A 15952-nucleotide genomic window follows, 5' to 3' on the forward strand; every position below is an offset into this window, starting at 1 on the left:
AAAATTACATTTACCAAGTGAAAGCCTGCCAAACCTGCTAAGACCCGGTTTTGATTCAGAGACCAGATCAAATACCTAATACAATAAATTCCAATCTATCAAAGAATTGGAAAAGTACTTTACAAACACAAAAGGATTTTTATAACTTGGATAATATGCCTTGTAGCAAACATGTTTGGATGACAAGAAGCCACCCCGACTTTGCATTGGCTTTCAAAATGAATGATTTCAAGGAGAACTAAACCTGTTCAACAAGGGAAGAGAGAATATTATTTATTTATTTATTTTCATTTATTTATTAAGAGAGAATATTTTAATAAAATGGATACATGTTGAAGGATGAGATGGTTTGGGTTACACAAAAAATAAGAGCTGATGTAAGGATTCCAGTACAAATAGTTTATTTGGGAGATTCCAGGAAACATCATAGGAACAGTGGAAAAGTGAGACAAAGAAGATAATAGAAGGAAGCCACTTAAGGATGTGTTGTCAGACATGTTAGCATCCTGGTCAAGCGCAGCTTAATGGTGTTGGGAAACTCCAGGTGACAAGATAGAGCCCCATGTGAGAAGCAAGTGCACTGCTTGAGGGCTACTCTGGTGTCCACAGACAGTCTCAAGGCAAAGAGTAGTAGTTGCTGACTGTTGGAGGGTGGGTAAGTACACACGAAAATGGTACCTGCTGAGGGCTGTGAGTGGGGCACCAAAGCATCTGCTACAGATGGCAGGAACAGGCCTAGGTATGGGTTTTAGTTTGCTTTAGTCTTTTTCTTTTTCTTTTTATTGTTAGTTGTTCAAAACAATGCAAAGCTCTTGACATATCATATTTCATACATTTGCTTTAGTCTTTTTCTTCTTGGGTAGTTTTGATGATTTACATTTATGTTCAAAATTCTTTAAAGCTGATTTTCTACCAACCATCTTCTCTTTCGTGTATGTTCATTGTTCTTACCCTGATACAGAGGCTGTGCCCATGCTGCCAATACAGGCTTCTTTGGTACACTCCCTTCCTGGAAGTTGTACCTAGGTTAACAGCAGGGTGGGAGCCTCAGTGTCCAAAGGACTTCATTGGGTCTGACTTGTTATTTGTTCTTCATGGATGTGGTTGAGGACAGTAGAAAACACAGCCCGGGCTCCTATTACAGCAGAAAGGCCTGGTGGCTTCAAAGCATTTCTATGAACCACCTGATCCAGTCTTATACTTGTTGGACATGTTCCCTGGATAAAGAACAAAAGACAAATGCAGTTAGTCACTCCAGAAGAGAAACTGGCGGTTTGTGTTCCCAGAGGACTTTGTCTCCTCCTGTTTTTCTCTCCACCCCTCATCTTCCCACATCCTCTCTTAGATGAAGTATTCTTTCCTAAGCAATTTTCAAAGTCCAAGGAATAATTGCATAGTTTGTTACGTGCAGTTTATGGCATGAAAACTCTTGGCAGAGGAAGCAATAACAGAGCCAATGCCATCTTGCTCATTCTGTGCAGTTTTGTAATAAAAGGTCAAACTGCTGTCTCATGCAGAGCTGGGGAGGGCTGGGCCAACAGCTCTGCACACATCTGTGCCCTTGGTAGTTTGAAGGGTGGGGGAAGGCACACCCTTCTGGGTGTCAGGAAGCTTTGAAACCGGCTGCTTTTGGGTCTTTCCTCTCTATCCAATCACCTGAAACTAAGCCTGTCCCTGCTTGTCCTTAGTGAGGACTTTTAAAAGTGCTCCTTCCTCCAGGAGTATGTAGTGCTGTGCTGGGATTCATAGCTTGGCAAGTGGGGCAAAGGCTGGATTTTAGCTCCTGCTGGGTTCCCTCTGCCAGGTATCCATATGCAAGACACAGTCCATACACTGCACATGGAAAATCTGTCTAGGACTGGAAGAAACTGTCCCCCACCCCTTACTGAGATAATTTTTGGTATGCTGAAAAAAATTATGGCTTCCATATATGCTTCAAACTCTCTGCCCAGGTCTAAAGGCTATTCCACCCCAGGCCAGTGCTGCAGTCTACTCTGTATCTCTCTTGTCTATAAGTGTTTGGTTCAGGATCCTGAAGAATTATTCTTTCTACTTCAGTCAACATCTCCTAACTCTTGTTTTCATCTGCTTCCTTCATAACTTCTCCATTTCAGTTAGTTTACCTAGATAATTTGTCCAGCTGTAGCAGCATCCCCACCAGAAAATTACACTGCTCCACCCCCTGAAAGTGGCACCACTTTGTGGCAAGGTGTCTGGGGAGGTAAATTGCCTTCAAGCTAAACAAACATAAAGCTTAAAGGCAGAGGAATGGTCAGATTTACACAGTGGGGAGAGGGTGGGGAAGGGGTATAAGAAAACCAGATGCCTTCTGGAACAAAAACAACTAAGACTCCAGCTGTGTGATTTAGTTTAGTGGTTCAGATGACTGCAATGGAGGGCTACAGGTGGGGCGGGGGTGGAGGTGACAAGGAAAGAGGGGCTGGCCCCTGCACTGCATTGCACTGTTGAAGGCAAGCCAGTAGGACTTGGGTCTAGAATACAGCAGACACCAGACATGTACTAACTAGGTTCTCCTGACAGCAAGCCATCACCCTCAGGAAAGAGTTATGTGGGCAAATCAGGAAGGTGTCCTCTCAGCAGTTGGCTCCAGTATTGCTGCCTCTGACATAATCTGGGGATCAGAAAGCTACCACTGGAACCACTGACTTCAGAGTCACCCCAGACCTACTGTAACCTACATCTGCAAAACAGAATCATCCCACCATTCCTCTTTCACCACTTAAGTAAATGGATTCTGAATGTCTTCAATGACTGCATCTGATTAGTGGAACTTAAATTACACAGCTGCAAGGGAGTCTGTATTAGTTTTTCTGTTCCTCTAGACTTCTATCCATAATGGCACACTGAAAAGAAATTGAAATAGGTGCAGAATAATTATTTCTATCATGGTTCCCCTTTTTGAAAACCTTTAGTGAATCTCCATCTATATAACATTGCTGAAGGGAAACAAGGCCTGGGCCCAAGATACAGCAGATATCAGCAATGATTTTTGCTACAATTTGCCCCTCAAATATTCTTGTGTTAGAAACTTGGTTCCCAAAGTGGTGGTGTTGAGAAGGTGGAAACTTTAAGAGGCGGTGCCTGCTGAAGGTACTTAGTTCCTTGAGAATACTACCCTTGGAAGGGATTAATGCTGCTGTCATGGAATAAGGTAGTTCTGGGGAAAACAGATTGTTGTAAAAGACTAGCCTGGCCACTGAATCTCTATCAGCCTTCCTGTCTCACTTTGTGATCTCTCCCTCTCACATTCTCTCCCACCATGATGCTATCCACCACATTGTGATATAGTCAGGAGCTCCATAACTAGAACTGAGCAGAGGCTCTCACACCTTCAAAACTTATGAACTAAACAAATCTCCTTATTAAAAAAATACCCAGTCTCAGGTATATTGATAATAGCAACAGAACACAGACTAATAAAATTTACACACTGTGGTCTCTAGACCCTTGGGGAGACTTGCAGACATCATAAGATGTTTTTGAACCTCCTTACTGAGGTTATTTTTGGTATACTGAAAAAATTGTGGCTTCCATATATGCTTCAAATATGCTGCAAATTTTTCAAACATGGAAACAATTGTGAGTCAAAAAATGCAAATCACTTAAAAACTTCTCTTCCACACATCTCACTTACAGACTCCTCTCCTCTACCTAGAAAGGAAATACTGGCTCTCTCCTCTCATATTAATTCTTATTGATCAGTTAAAACTCAGGCCAAGCCACTTCCCCTGGCCTGGGGAATGATATGTTTTATAAAGTCAGGTTGGAATAGAGAGTTCTCATCTATACCCGTGTAATATCCTGGGAAGTTATACTAATGATAATACTGTAACAAAAAAAGCCAGCTTTTCTTGTCTTACTTTGTGCCAGGTATGTATTATTTTAACCCATTTTACAGATGAGGGAACCAAGGCATAGAAAGGTTGCATAACCTTCCCAAAGTTACTTACTTACTAGTCAGTGGCAGTGGCTACTCAATCCCAAGCACACTCTGGCTTCAAAGCCCATGCTCTTAGCCAATACTCTTATTTCCTGTCATCCTATTATTGTACTGCTCACCATTCTACTTATCCATCCATCCATCCATCCATCTATTTTTATCTGAATCTGTGCATCTGTCTCTTCCACAAATAACCAGTATCTTTCTATGATGATAAAAAGTTTTTCCTCCCTACCAAATAATTGAGAATTCTGGGAATAGGGATCACGTTGCTTGATCCTTCCTTTTCTCATCCTCCACTGTGTGTTAACACAGGGACTATTTTCTCCTTCAGCAGAGAATATCAGACTAAATTACAGAGCAGGCTACAAAATTGCTACCCTCGGCTCCCTTCTTTGCCTGTTTTCTCTAAAATAGGTTCTTTCTGTTGGTTGTATAAATATAAGACAGAACCCACCACTGCTTTGAAATCACGTGGGAAAATGTATCATCAACTCCAAGCTCTGTTGGAGCAGACCTCCTAGCCAATATCCACCAACACTCCTAAGGAAAAGATGGGGTTCCTGAGAATTCCAGCCCATGCATCAGCCTTCTCATGTGAATGTTTTGAATAGTGTCACTGAGGGGAGCCTGACACTTTCCAGGGAGTCAGGAGGTGTTGTCTTATCTGTGCCTCTGCCTTCATTGTTTGTTTTCCTGTCTAACACAGAAGACACTTGCCTGTGTTTCCTGTGCCTCAGTGCCTAGGAGGCTCTGCTTATACTTGCCAACAGCCCTACCAGGTAAGCTAGCTGGTCATTCTCTTTACTGGGCAATGGCTTCACACCATGGATACCCTGGAAATGCCAGTTTATCCCAGACTTTTCTCTCTTCTTTCTTCTGCTCAAACTCCTTTCTCTTCCTTTTCTAATTTAAGTGTCTGATTTCTGTTCAACCCATTTATTTGTCCTCAAAATCAGACATTTCCTTCTCCTTCTTGAAGGTAACTTGTAAAAGAAACCTTTAATCATCTTTCAACTCTGCTGTCTGGGCCCCAGTTTGAGAGACCACCCCCACCCCTGCTCTAGCAAAGGCTTGTATCCTCTGCAGGAAACAGCCAGGGAACAATTTAATGGGTCACACATGATAGCTTTGCAAATCTCTCATGTAATTTATACATCTGAAACTATCATTGCTTCCAGTAAGCACACTATTTTGTCAAGATACAAAGACTGCAAGAGAGATAGAAAAGCACAACAAATATGCTTAAGAACTAGTTTTTACAACTCGATATTGTTTGAAATCATCTTAATTCCCACTCAAGCTAAATGGCCCACTCTATCCACAATCATCTTAGAGATTGTCAACTTAATCTAAGGAGAGACTGGGATGTTGACAGAACAGTGTTGCAAAGGCCCTCTAAGGAAAGCCAAGAAAAAGTTGGCATGAGTTACACAAATATTATGGAGTCAATGAGACATGGCATTTAATCCTCAGCTAATGTTGACACTGAGCAGAACACCCACAAAAGCCAAGGAGAATCTGAATTGAAAGCAATGGTTCTCGCCTTGACTGCACAGTGGAATCCCTTGGGTATTTAAAAAAATCTTATGTTTCATGCCATACCTCAGGCCAATTCAATCAGAATCTCTGGAGGTGGATCCCAGGCATCATTACAGTTCCGGTTCCCCACAGATTTCAATATGCCACCAAGTTTGGGATTCAAGAGTTTAGGACACCTGACTCTTGTTCCCAACTACTTAGGCAGGCCCTCCTTACCACCTTCCACCATGTGTGTGAGCAGGGATAGGGTACGACATACCTGGTCAGACCCTTACCCAGGGCAGCCCTCTTCTGCTACCTACTCAGTTACCAAAACTACTAGACAAATGGTAGAGTTGACACTCATGTAAAGGTTAAGGTTACCAGATATTAGAGCATTGAATATGGGAGAGTTGAAGCACAGAGAACAGAGAGACAGCAATACAAATTAAGTGGCACCTGTGAGGTCCTTATTGGCTGCTCCAAAATGGAGTATTGGCTTTACCAATTTGATATATTGCCAGCTGATATTCAATTGAAAAAGAAAAAAAGACCTGGCAAGTGTGGGGGGGGAGGGCACAAAGGGGGCTTCTGAAGTATCAGTCATGTTGTTTCTGGAGTTGAGTGCTGGTTACATGTGTGTGGTTTATGAAAATGTGTCCACTTACCATATGTGCACTCTGATATATGTACATTGTGCTTTAGTAAAAAGTATTTGGAATGAGAGACCCTACATTGATCACTGAAAAATGGCCTCAGGTGATGTTAAAACATTTTTTTAAAAAAAACAAATCACTAGCTTCTTTATAGCAGTGAGTTTGTTAATAGCCCCATGTTAGTCCATTCAGATAAAAAAAAAAACTTGGTTAAATAAATTAATGTTCAGCCATGCAATGGAATATTAGGAAACTATTAAAATTTGTATGTTGTTAAGGACCATGCCATGACACAGAAAAGTGCTTACAATCCATTTTAAAGTTTAAAAAGCAGATTATAAAACATTGTTCTGTGATACATATTATATATTCCTATGTATTTTCCTCTACACTTTTTTTGGGGGCAGAGTTTAATATATCATGTAGGGTGGTCTTGAACTCATGGGTTCAAATGATCCTCCCACCCTCAGTCACCCAAGTAGCTGGGGCACACTGATGTTTTGTTTGGTTTGGTTTGATACCAGGAATTAAATCCAGGGGTCCTTAACCACTGAGCATATCCCCAGCCCTTTTTATTTTTTTTATTTTGAGACAGGGTCTCACTAGGTTGCTTAGGGCCTCACTAAGTTGCTGAGGCTAACCTCAAATTTGTGAACCTCCTTAGCCTCCTGAGTCACTGGACTGTTCTAAAATAAATAACAATATTAGGCATAGTTGAGATAAGAAAGTCAAACAGAAAGAGAGTGTGCAGATAGGACCTCAGCTATTTACTAATAATTGTTTGCCCTTGGACAAGAGGCTGAACTTTGTAAAAACAGCTTTATTGAGTTATAATTCACATATCATACAATTTACCTACTTTAAAGGTACAATTCAGTGTTTTTCAGAATAGTCACAGAGTTGCACAACCATCACCAAAATCCAACTTTAGGATATTATCATCACTCCAAAGAGAAACCTCATGCTCATTAGCAGTCACTCCCCTCACCTACTAAACTACTGTCTGTATGTCTTTATACAATAGCCTCTTTGGGACATTTTCTATAAACGGAATCATTTTTGTGTGTCTGGAATCTTTTCCTTAGTATAATGTTTTCAAGGTCATTCACATTGTAGCAGGTATCATTTTTAGTGTCAAATAATATCCCATTGTATCAATGTACTCCAGTTTCCTTGTCCACTCATCAGTTGATGGACATTTGGGTTGTTTCCACTTTGGGGCTATTATGAATAATGTTGGTATAAACCTTCATGTACAAATTTTTGTGAGGATGTATGTTTTCATTTCTCCTAGGTATATACCTAGGAGTGAAATCACTGGATCATACAGTAACTATAGCCTTTTGAGGAACAGCCAGATTGCTTTTCAAAGCAGAGGTACCATTTTACATCTGGCCCACTGCAGTGTATGAAGTCTCCAATTTCTCCACATCCTCATTAATACTTGTCACTGTTTGTCCTTTCTTTTTATTATAGACATCCTAGTAGGTGCTGAGTGATGTCACTTTGTGGGTTTATTTAGAATCATACTTTTTCTTCTTTTTATACATGCTTATTTTATTGTCTTATTTAAAGTCTACAACATGATATTTTAACATATGTGTATATAATGAAGTTATTAGTATAGTAAACCAAATTCACCATCACATAGTCATATTTACTTCTGTGTGTGTGTGTGTGTGTGTGTGTGTATGTGAAAAACACCTAAAATCTACTCTGTAATTTCTACAACCCAATAAACATTATTAACTGCAGTCCTCAAGTTCTCATGCTGTTTTGATTTGCATTTCCCTGATAACCAATGATATTGAGCATCTTTTCATATGCTTATTGGCTATTTCTGTATCTTCTTTGAAGAAATATTTATTCAGATTCTTTTCCCAATTTTTAGTTGGGTTATTTATCTTTTTATTATTGAGCTGTAAGCGTTCTTTATATATTCTGGATGCAAATGCCTTATATGATTTATAAATAGTTTTACCCATCTGTGGATTGTATTTTACACTTTCTAAAAATAGTTTTTTAGTTGTAGATGGACACAATATCTTTATTTATTTATTTATTTTTATGTGGTGCTGAGGATGGAACCCAGTGCCTTACTCATGCAAGGCAAAAGCTCTTCCATTGAGCTATAGCCCCAGCCCCTGTATTTTACATTTTTGATGGTATTTTTTGAAGCACAAAAAAATATATTTATTTATTTACTTCCAGTGCTGAAGCTACATCCCCAGCCCTTTCTACTTTGTTGTGCATGCTAGGCAAGCATTATACTACTGAGTTATAACCCCTGGCCCCAAAGTTTAAAAAAATTATACCAGGGTGTACCCAGTGGTGCTTTAGCACTAAGCTACCTACAAAGCCTTTTTATTTTTAACTTTGAGACAGGGTCTTGCTAAGTTTCCTAGTCTGGCCTTGAACTTGCAATGCCTCTACCTCCCAAACCATTGGGATTACAGGAGTGTACCTCTGTACCTGGCAAAATTTTTAATTTTGATGAAACCCAGTTTAATTTTTCTAGAGTTGCTTATGCTTTTGGTGTCACATCTAATGAGGATTATAGAACTACATCTTTTAAACTCTGTCCTTTTGAAGCCAATCTCAAAGCCTGGCATATAGCAGACACAAAGTAATTGAGAAATGAGATGTCATATCTTTCTTTATCTGACCTTGAAGATTAATTAGGCACTATATTAGTTCTCTATTGCCATGTAACAAATGGTCTCAATTTAGTGGCTTAAAACTGCAAACATTTTATTTTATTAATGATTTGGTGGGTAGTTTGGGCAGATCATCTAATCTGGGTTGGCTCATGCATCTTGTGTTCAGTTTGCAGGTTGGTAGGTGGTTGGATGATCTAAGATGACCTCATTCCTAAGTCTGGTGTTATTGGATGAAATGCCTTAGTCTTTTCCATGTAGCCTTTTGCCCTCTGGTAGGCTACCTCAGTCTTATTTACCTGGTGGTCCCAAATTCCAAGCCCAAACTTCAATATTCAAGCATTTTTAAAGTCTCTGTTTGGATCACATTTACTCATGTCCTATTGACCAAAGCAATTCACATAGCTGATCCCAAACTTAAGGAATAAAGTGGATTCTAGCTCTTACAAGAAGGGAAGAATTGTGGCCATTTTTGAAATCTAACAGAAACATCTTCTATATATCCAGCACTGTTAGGCTCTTATAGAAGATGTAAAAGGAGATCCTCTCCTCCTTTCAAGCAATCTACAAAATTACTATAGTCATCTATTCATTCAACAAATATTTATTGAATATTGTCTCAGTCTACTTTGTGCTGCTATAACAGAATTCCACAGACTAGGTAATTTATTATGAACAGAAATTTATTTCTCACAGTTCTGGAGACTCAGAAGTTCAAGATTAAAGGGCTAACATCTAGGGAGGGACTTCTTGTTGTATCACCCTTTGCAGAAGGCAAGAAGGTGGCACGGGGGAAGAAGGCCAAACTTGTCCTTTCACAAGGAATCCACTCTCATGATAACAGCATAATCCATTCAAGAGGGCAGAATCCTTATGAACTAGTTACTTCTTAAAGCCCCACCTTTTAATATTGTTACAATAGCAATTAAATTTCAACATGAGTTTGGGAGAGGACAAAAAAAAAAAAAAACACAAATGAACAAATATCTACTATGTGTCAAGCACAGTTCTGGGCTCTTAATATAGTTCAATAAGCAGAACAAAGATTCTAACTCCTGTGGAATTTACATTCTAATAAAAAATATAATATGAAAAATTGAGAATAGACTTCCAACAAATTGTTCTGGTAGTAATAAAAAACTTCTTTGATCTCACCTACTTACAGTAAGATTCAATCCAGGCCAGGCGTAGTGGTATATGTCTGTAATCCCAGCAACTCGGGAGACTAATGCAGGAGGATTGTGAGTTCAAAGCCAGCCTCAGCAATTTAGCAAGGCCCTAAGAAACTCAGTGAGACTGTGTCTCTAAATAAAATATTTTAAAAGGACTGGGGATGTGGCTCAGTGGTTCAATGCCTGGTACCAAAAAAGATTCAATCCAGTACTTAGTCCTTGGGATATGAAGGGAAATAGAAATACCCTAAGAACACATGGCAAAGAGAGAGATGGCTGCAAGAGCTCATAAGAAACAAAAACAGACTGCTATAGAAAATGGAATTTTGTTTTTATAATTTAAAAGTGGGTTTATATCAGTCAGGCTCAACCAAAGAAATATAGTTAGCAGAATAAATAAAGATATTTGTTTCCAGGAATTATCTTATGCAATTGTGGAACTGGTGAGGCAAGTATGAAATCCATAGGGCAGGCTGTCAGAAAGGACAGGCTAGACCTCTTGAGCATGAGCTGAACCTGCAGTCTACACAAAGGATTTCTTCTTCTAGGAAACATCAGCTCTTAAACCCTTCCACCTGATTGAATCAGGCCCTCCCTGATAATCCAGGATAATATCCTATACTTAAAGTCAATTGATTATGGACTTTGATCACTTCTACACAATACCTTCACAGCAACACCTAGATGAGTGTTGAATTTAATCACACGGGACTATAACCTAAGCATGTTGACATGTAAAACTGACTAATTCAGTGAATATACTAAGTGGGTGAATATACTCTTAATGGGTGAATTATATGATATGTGAGATATATCTTAATAAATGTGGGCTTCTTTGGAAAAAACAAAAGTCTTATTATGAATGTGTTGATTCAGCCTGGGAAATCAGAACAGAAGTTGTAATGCATGAGAGACAGGGGCTAACTCACTCTGAGCCTGACACAGTTCTATTCTCTCAGCTAGAAATTGGAGTCATTTCTCCAAGGCTTCCTTACTGCCTCTGTGCTACAAACTAAGGTTTACATTCCCTAGCCTGTCACCAGAGGAAGCAGATCTGGGAGAGCTGAAAAGCTTTGTCTATGGTAAGAATTCAAGAGGCTCCTCAGGCCCATGGGCTGGTTTTGTGACACAGGACCTGGTGACACCTAATAAAAACCAGGTCACCTCCAATTATCTTTCTGTCTTCTCTGTGCTCAAGTAGCTCTGGCCTGTAGTCAGTTATTAGAGCTCAGCTACAGAGACAAGTAAGTAAGTGTGGTGAGGGCTAAGCGTGTTCCAAGGATTTAAAGCAGGGTGAGATCATTCTGGTCAGGAATAGCTTAAAGGAGGCTCTTGGGAAAGGAAGGATGAACAAAACATGAGTGAAAATGGGGCAGGAAGATACACATCAGAATTGGGAACAAATAAACAAAAGGCTAGAGGAGGAAGAGGCTGGGCTGACTGTAACAGAGTGTTCTGGAGAGGTTGGTCAGGTTCAGGAAGGTGGGAGCAGGGCAGGAAGACTCTTGAAGGAATGGTATTGCATGCAAGAAAATGCATATCTTAAGGGGTGGTCAAGATAGTCCCCTGGTGCGAGGGAAGAAAAGATGGTGACTTCTGTTGTATTTAATTAGTTCTAAGGAATCTCATTTAGTAGGTAATACTGAGATTGATGCTGTCCTCTTTCCCTATTTGTAGGCCAGACAGTCACAGACAAGAACAATACTGAAGTTATCTTGAAGACAGGAATTCCTCCACTGAGAAGAAAAGACTCATCATTTGCTTTTTTTCTTCCGCCTGGTTAAAGCGTGCTTACAGATTCTGGTATACAGTTACAATGAAACCAATCCTCACCAAAAGCAACAGTGACTTTGAACAATCCTACAAAGAAGTGTTGAAAAAGCAAGAATAAGCAAACAATCAGAAAATGTGAGGTTTTTCCTTTTGACAACACCAACAAATGTGGCATTTCTCTTCCTTCCAGAACATTCCTTGTCTACCACAGTTAAGTCAAAATAATGACAATCTGCCCTTCCACCACAGCAGCCATGGCTCCATGCTACCACATAACCATAAGCTTCAAAAAGAACCATAAAGTGACCAAGAACATGAAGAAGCCACATTTGCTGCTGCCTCCCCAAGCACACCAAATTCACACAGAGCTTGATCTGAGAGGTTGTGGCTTTGCCTCATACAAGTAGTGCACCATGAAGCTGTGTAAGGTCTCCAAGGATAAATGGACTGTCACATTTATCAAGAAAAGGATGAGGACCCACATTCATACCAACAGGAAGCAAGAGTAGCTGAGCAAATGTCCTGGCCACCATCAGGCAAGTAGCTGGAAAGGACTGAGTATCTTCTAATAAAACCTTTACAGAATAAAAAAGCAAAGAACAAAAACAAATGACCATCTATTCATATATGGAGAAAAGTTTCTCAAAGAATTTTAAATCATTCAGGTACCTGTTGGAAATATGGAAATATTTAGCTTACCCAAGGTATAACCTTAATATATTGGTTAATGATAGGATGTCTTTTATAAATAAATTATTCACATAATGAAAGGCATACACTAAAATGAAGGCACACACAAAAAATGGAGTTTGTTGCTTTGAGCAATAGGAAGACTTTTTTCAAAGACGATTACATTCTCTGATGGTCATTGTTCTCATATGGGCAATTCCCAGAGAAGCAGTCCTGGAGACAAAGATTTGAGGGCAAATAGTTTTAATTAAGAGTTGCACCCAGGAAGTACTGGCAAGGAAGTGGAAATATGAAACAGATAGGGAAGAAAATTAGTATAGAACATGTTAGTGATGAGGTTTTCACTGTGGGCAACCAGGGTAACTAAAAACTGGTGTAGATTACCTTAGAATTTTCTCACCCTGCAGAAAAGGAAAAGAGTCAGTCACATACAAGCTTCTGCCATCATAAACCAAGAACCACTCCTGAGGCATTTACTTCCCATATTCCCTGTGCTTGGGCAAGCCCAAGAAAGTTCTCAGACTGGGAGTCAGGGGCTTAGAGGAGGGCATTATTGGCATGCATGGGAATGATGATGGCCAAGGTTTATGGATGGCATCCACAGTACCTGCCATCTGGGCTTATTGATGGTTTGAATTTGGTTTGCAGCATTTATCATCTATCTTATTATTCTTTCATTTTGAACTTTTAACTTATACCAGTGAACTGATGCATGAGGGTCCTGAAGGCTTTGGAAATAGTATGTAATCAAAGTCAGAAAAACATCCAAGGTAGCCTCTTCTGTACTTTTTGGGACCATCCCATTGTGAAGGATCTCCTGTGCTATTGATAGACACAGAAAAGTGGTTTTTGTAAGATGTTGTTTGGGGCTCAACATCTAACATTGCAACAGAAAGGGGGACTAAGGGTTCTCAGAGTGGTTCTAAAAGGTTCAGAAAGTTCAGTTTGCTTAGGAATTAAACTAAACACCCAGTTTATCCCTAGTTCAGAAGTCAAGTTAATTTAATGCCAGGTGTGTCCTAAGGGATCAGTCTATTTGTGAGTTGCAGTAGGCCAACCCAGAGAGGTCTGAGCAGTAAAGAAGACAGTTTGAAGGTCTCCAGCATCTGGACTTTGCCCACAACCTGCTTATGCTAAAGCCATCTGTCTACCAAACAGGTCCTTGCATGTACTATGTTCTAATATTTGTGTTTGAAGAAATAAATAAGCCCCACTCAATTGGTCAACTGCACTGGTGCAAGGAGTAGCACTTTGTACCCAGTATACAAGGGAGGGACTGTCATTTGGGAATGGAGTTCTTCAAAGGGAGTTCCAGAGCAGGGTGGAGAGGCAGCCAGAGTCACTGGGGCTGGTAGTCTCACCTGTCCACTCTCTAGCTACCCAGGGCAGGCCTGTTCTATGATTAAGAAAACTAGGCAGCTAGATACAGAGTAAAACACAAGGCTGCCCCAAATGACATATCCCCACTGACAATGGGTTTTTATTAGAGGCAGCAAAGAGACAGCTGAAGGCTATTTCTATTCCTTCCATCACTAAGGGGAGATGAACAGAAAAAGAGGCAGAAAGGGGAGTTAGGAGGGTGTTGAAGATAGGTCACCATTTCCAGATTTACTTTAGTTGCTTCATCATGAGAATGGCTTATGAGTCATTGCTCAGAGGATCCACATTAAAACAGTGCTGTCATTAGTGTATTAATTCAGGCAAATGGAACAATTGATACCTTGGTACTGAAGAGAACAGCTACAAAAAATACTTCAAAACAGACAGAATGTTAGTGGGAAGGAGCAGGAGTGGGCAACATGGAGGCAAAAATCTGAGAACTAATAATAGTTTGTGTATGGTAGGGCACCAGACAGTTTTATGAACTTATTTACATTTCATCCTCACTGTAACCCTAAAGGTAGGTAATATTAGCTCCATTGAACAGATGAGGAAACTGAGTCATAGAAAGGTAAGATAACTAGCTGTGTTAATTCATGAGGTCCTCCATGAAGCACAGGCCAAGAAGGGATTAGATGTGTAAGAGATGTCCCTGAAGGGCTCAGAGGGAGGAGCAAGGGAAGGAAGGGTACACCTCCAGATGGTAATGCCATCTGATATCAGATGCCAGTCTGATCCTTGTGGAGAATAGAGGAAATAGGATTGGGAAGAAAGAGTCTTGGGCTGTAACCCAGCTCTAAGAAATCCCTGGTCTGGCCTCAAGCCAAAGTTGTCCACTGGAAGAATCCTGCATCTCTTAGCCCTGTTAGTACCCTGGCTGTGCTCAGACATCAGCTGGGAACAACCCATGAGCAGCATGGCCTGAGCAAACATGCACTGGTGGCCCCAGCCTGGGCCAGCCCTCAATCACACCCTGGAAACAGAAGTTTTGTGTGGCACACTTTCAAGACTGCCACATAAATCCTAAAATCACAGCCAGTAAATAAATAGTGGGACTAAGATTTAAACTGACACCTTTCTGACTCTAAATCCCACTGTTTTACCACTATACTATATCTATGATCTTGGGAAGACAAACTTTACAGACTTTCTAGTTGTGCTGAAGATTCCCTCCATGCCAAGGAGTGTAATGTTGATTTTTAAAAGAGGCAGGGACCACTGGGGATGTTTCTGAACTCTCTCAGATCAACTCCAGAACCCGGGAAGACTCCTGTAGCACAGATTTCTAAAATCAAAATCTAACTGGTTAACATACATTTTTTTATGAAGAGATCAGAAAGATGAAAAACTTTTCACCCATTCCTACTCTCACCCATTCCTCCCCATTCCCTACAAGGTCACACAAATCCACAAATATTTTTTGAGCACTTTGACTCTGCATTAAGTATTGGGTCTATTATGTGGAGTTGATGATGTGGTGGGAGAGGTGGAAGGTAACAAATAATTGTGAAAATTATGGATAAGATTATTAGGGCAAGTTCAAGTTGCCTTGAGAGAGAAGGCAAGAGAGACTAGAGATGAGGGCATGGAGAATATCAAAATGTCTGCAGCAATAAATGCTCTAGGGAGGGATGACATCAGAATTAATAGACCAAGATCTAGCCTAAAGTACATGTTCTTGGCTCTTTGAGCACTGAACTACTGGAAGCCAGGCTCCTGCACTTGACTTCTCTTCCATGGGCCTTGTTTGTATCTTCCAGTGGGCTTAGCATATCATTTTTAGAAGAGGGTACTACTTGAATGTGGTGTTTAGAGCATTTGAATTCTAAATCCCTTGCAATCCATTTGAAAACATATAAATAAAATAAACACACCACATGGTTCTAAGCTTATTTCTTCCTCAGGAATAAACTATATTTAAGCTTCCTATCAGCTGGCTGTTCCAACTATCACAGCACAATGATTAAAACCCACCTATTTTATGCTGCCAGTTGGTAAGATAGCAGGGAGTACTCTCAGATTATATTGTTTAAAGGTTGTAAAGCTCCACTATCTCCTGGTTACAGAAATGTTTGCCTTCTGGTTGACTAACTGATTTTGAGACTCACTTGTTCTAGTGTTTATTCAGGTTGGAAATCATTT

General features: G+C 40.2%; 1 protein-coding gene across 1 annotated transcript in view; it reads right to left on the bottom strand.

Moving 5' to 3' along the window:
* Nucleotides 1-342: 342 nt before the first annotated feature.
* The window catches only part of LOC124079639 (transcription factor SPT20 homolog), a 49912-nt gene continuing 34302 nt past the window's right edge, over nt 343-15952 (bottom strand). The window contains exon 2 of the mRNA XM_046425322.1: nt 343-1217. Within this exon, the coding sequence (XP_046281278.1) occupies nt 1174-1217 (44 nt within the window). The 3' untranslated portion in view covers nt 343-1173. The remainder of the gene's footprint in view (nt 1218-15952) is intronic.

The sequence above is a fragment of the Marmota monax genome, unplaced genomic scaffold (genome assembly GCF_021218885.2).
Source record: "Marmota monax isolate L192 unplaced genomic scaffold, Marmota_monax_Labrador192_F-V1.1 WCK01_AAM20220418_F8-fsc00075, whole genome shotgun sequence".
NCBI classification, from domain to species: Eukaryota; Metazoa; Chordata; class Mammalia; order Rodentia; family Sciuridae; genus Marmota; species Marmota monax.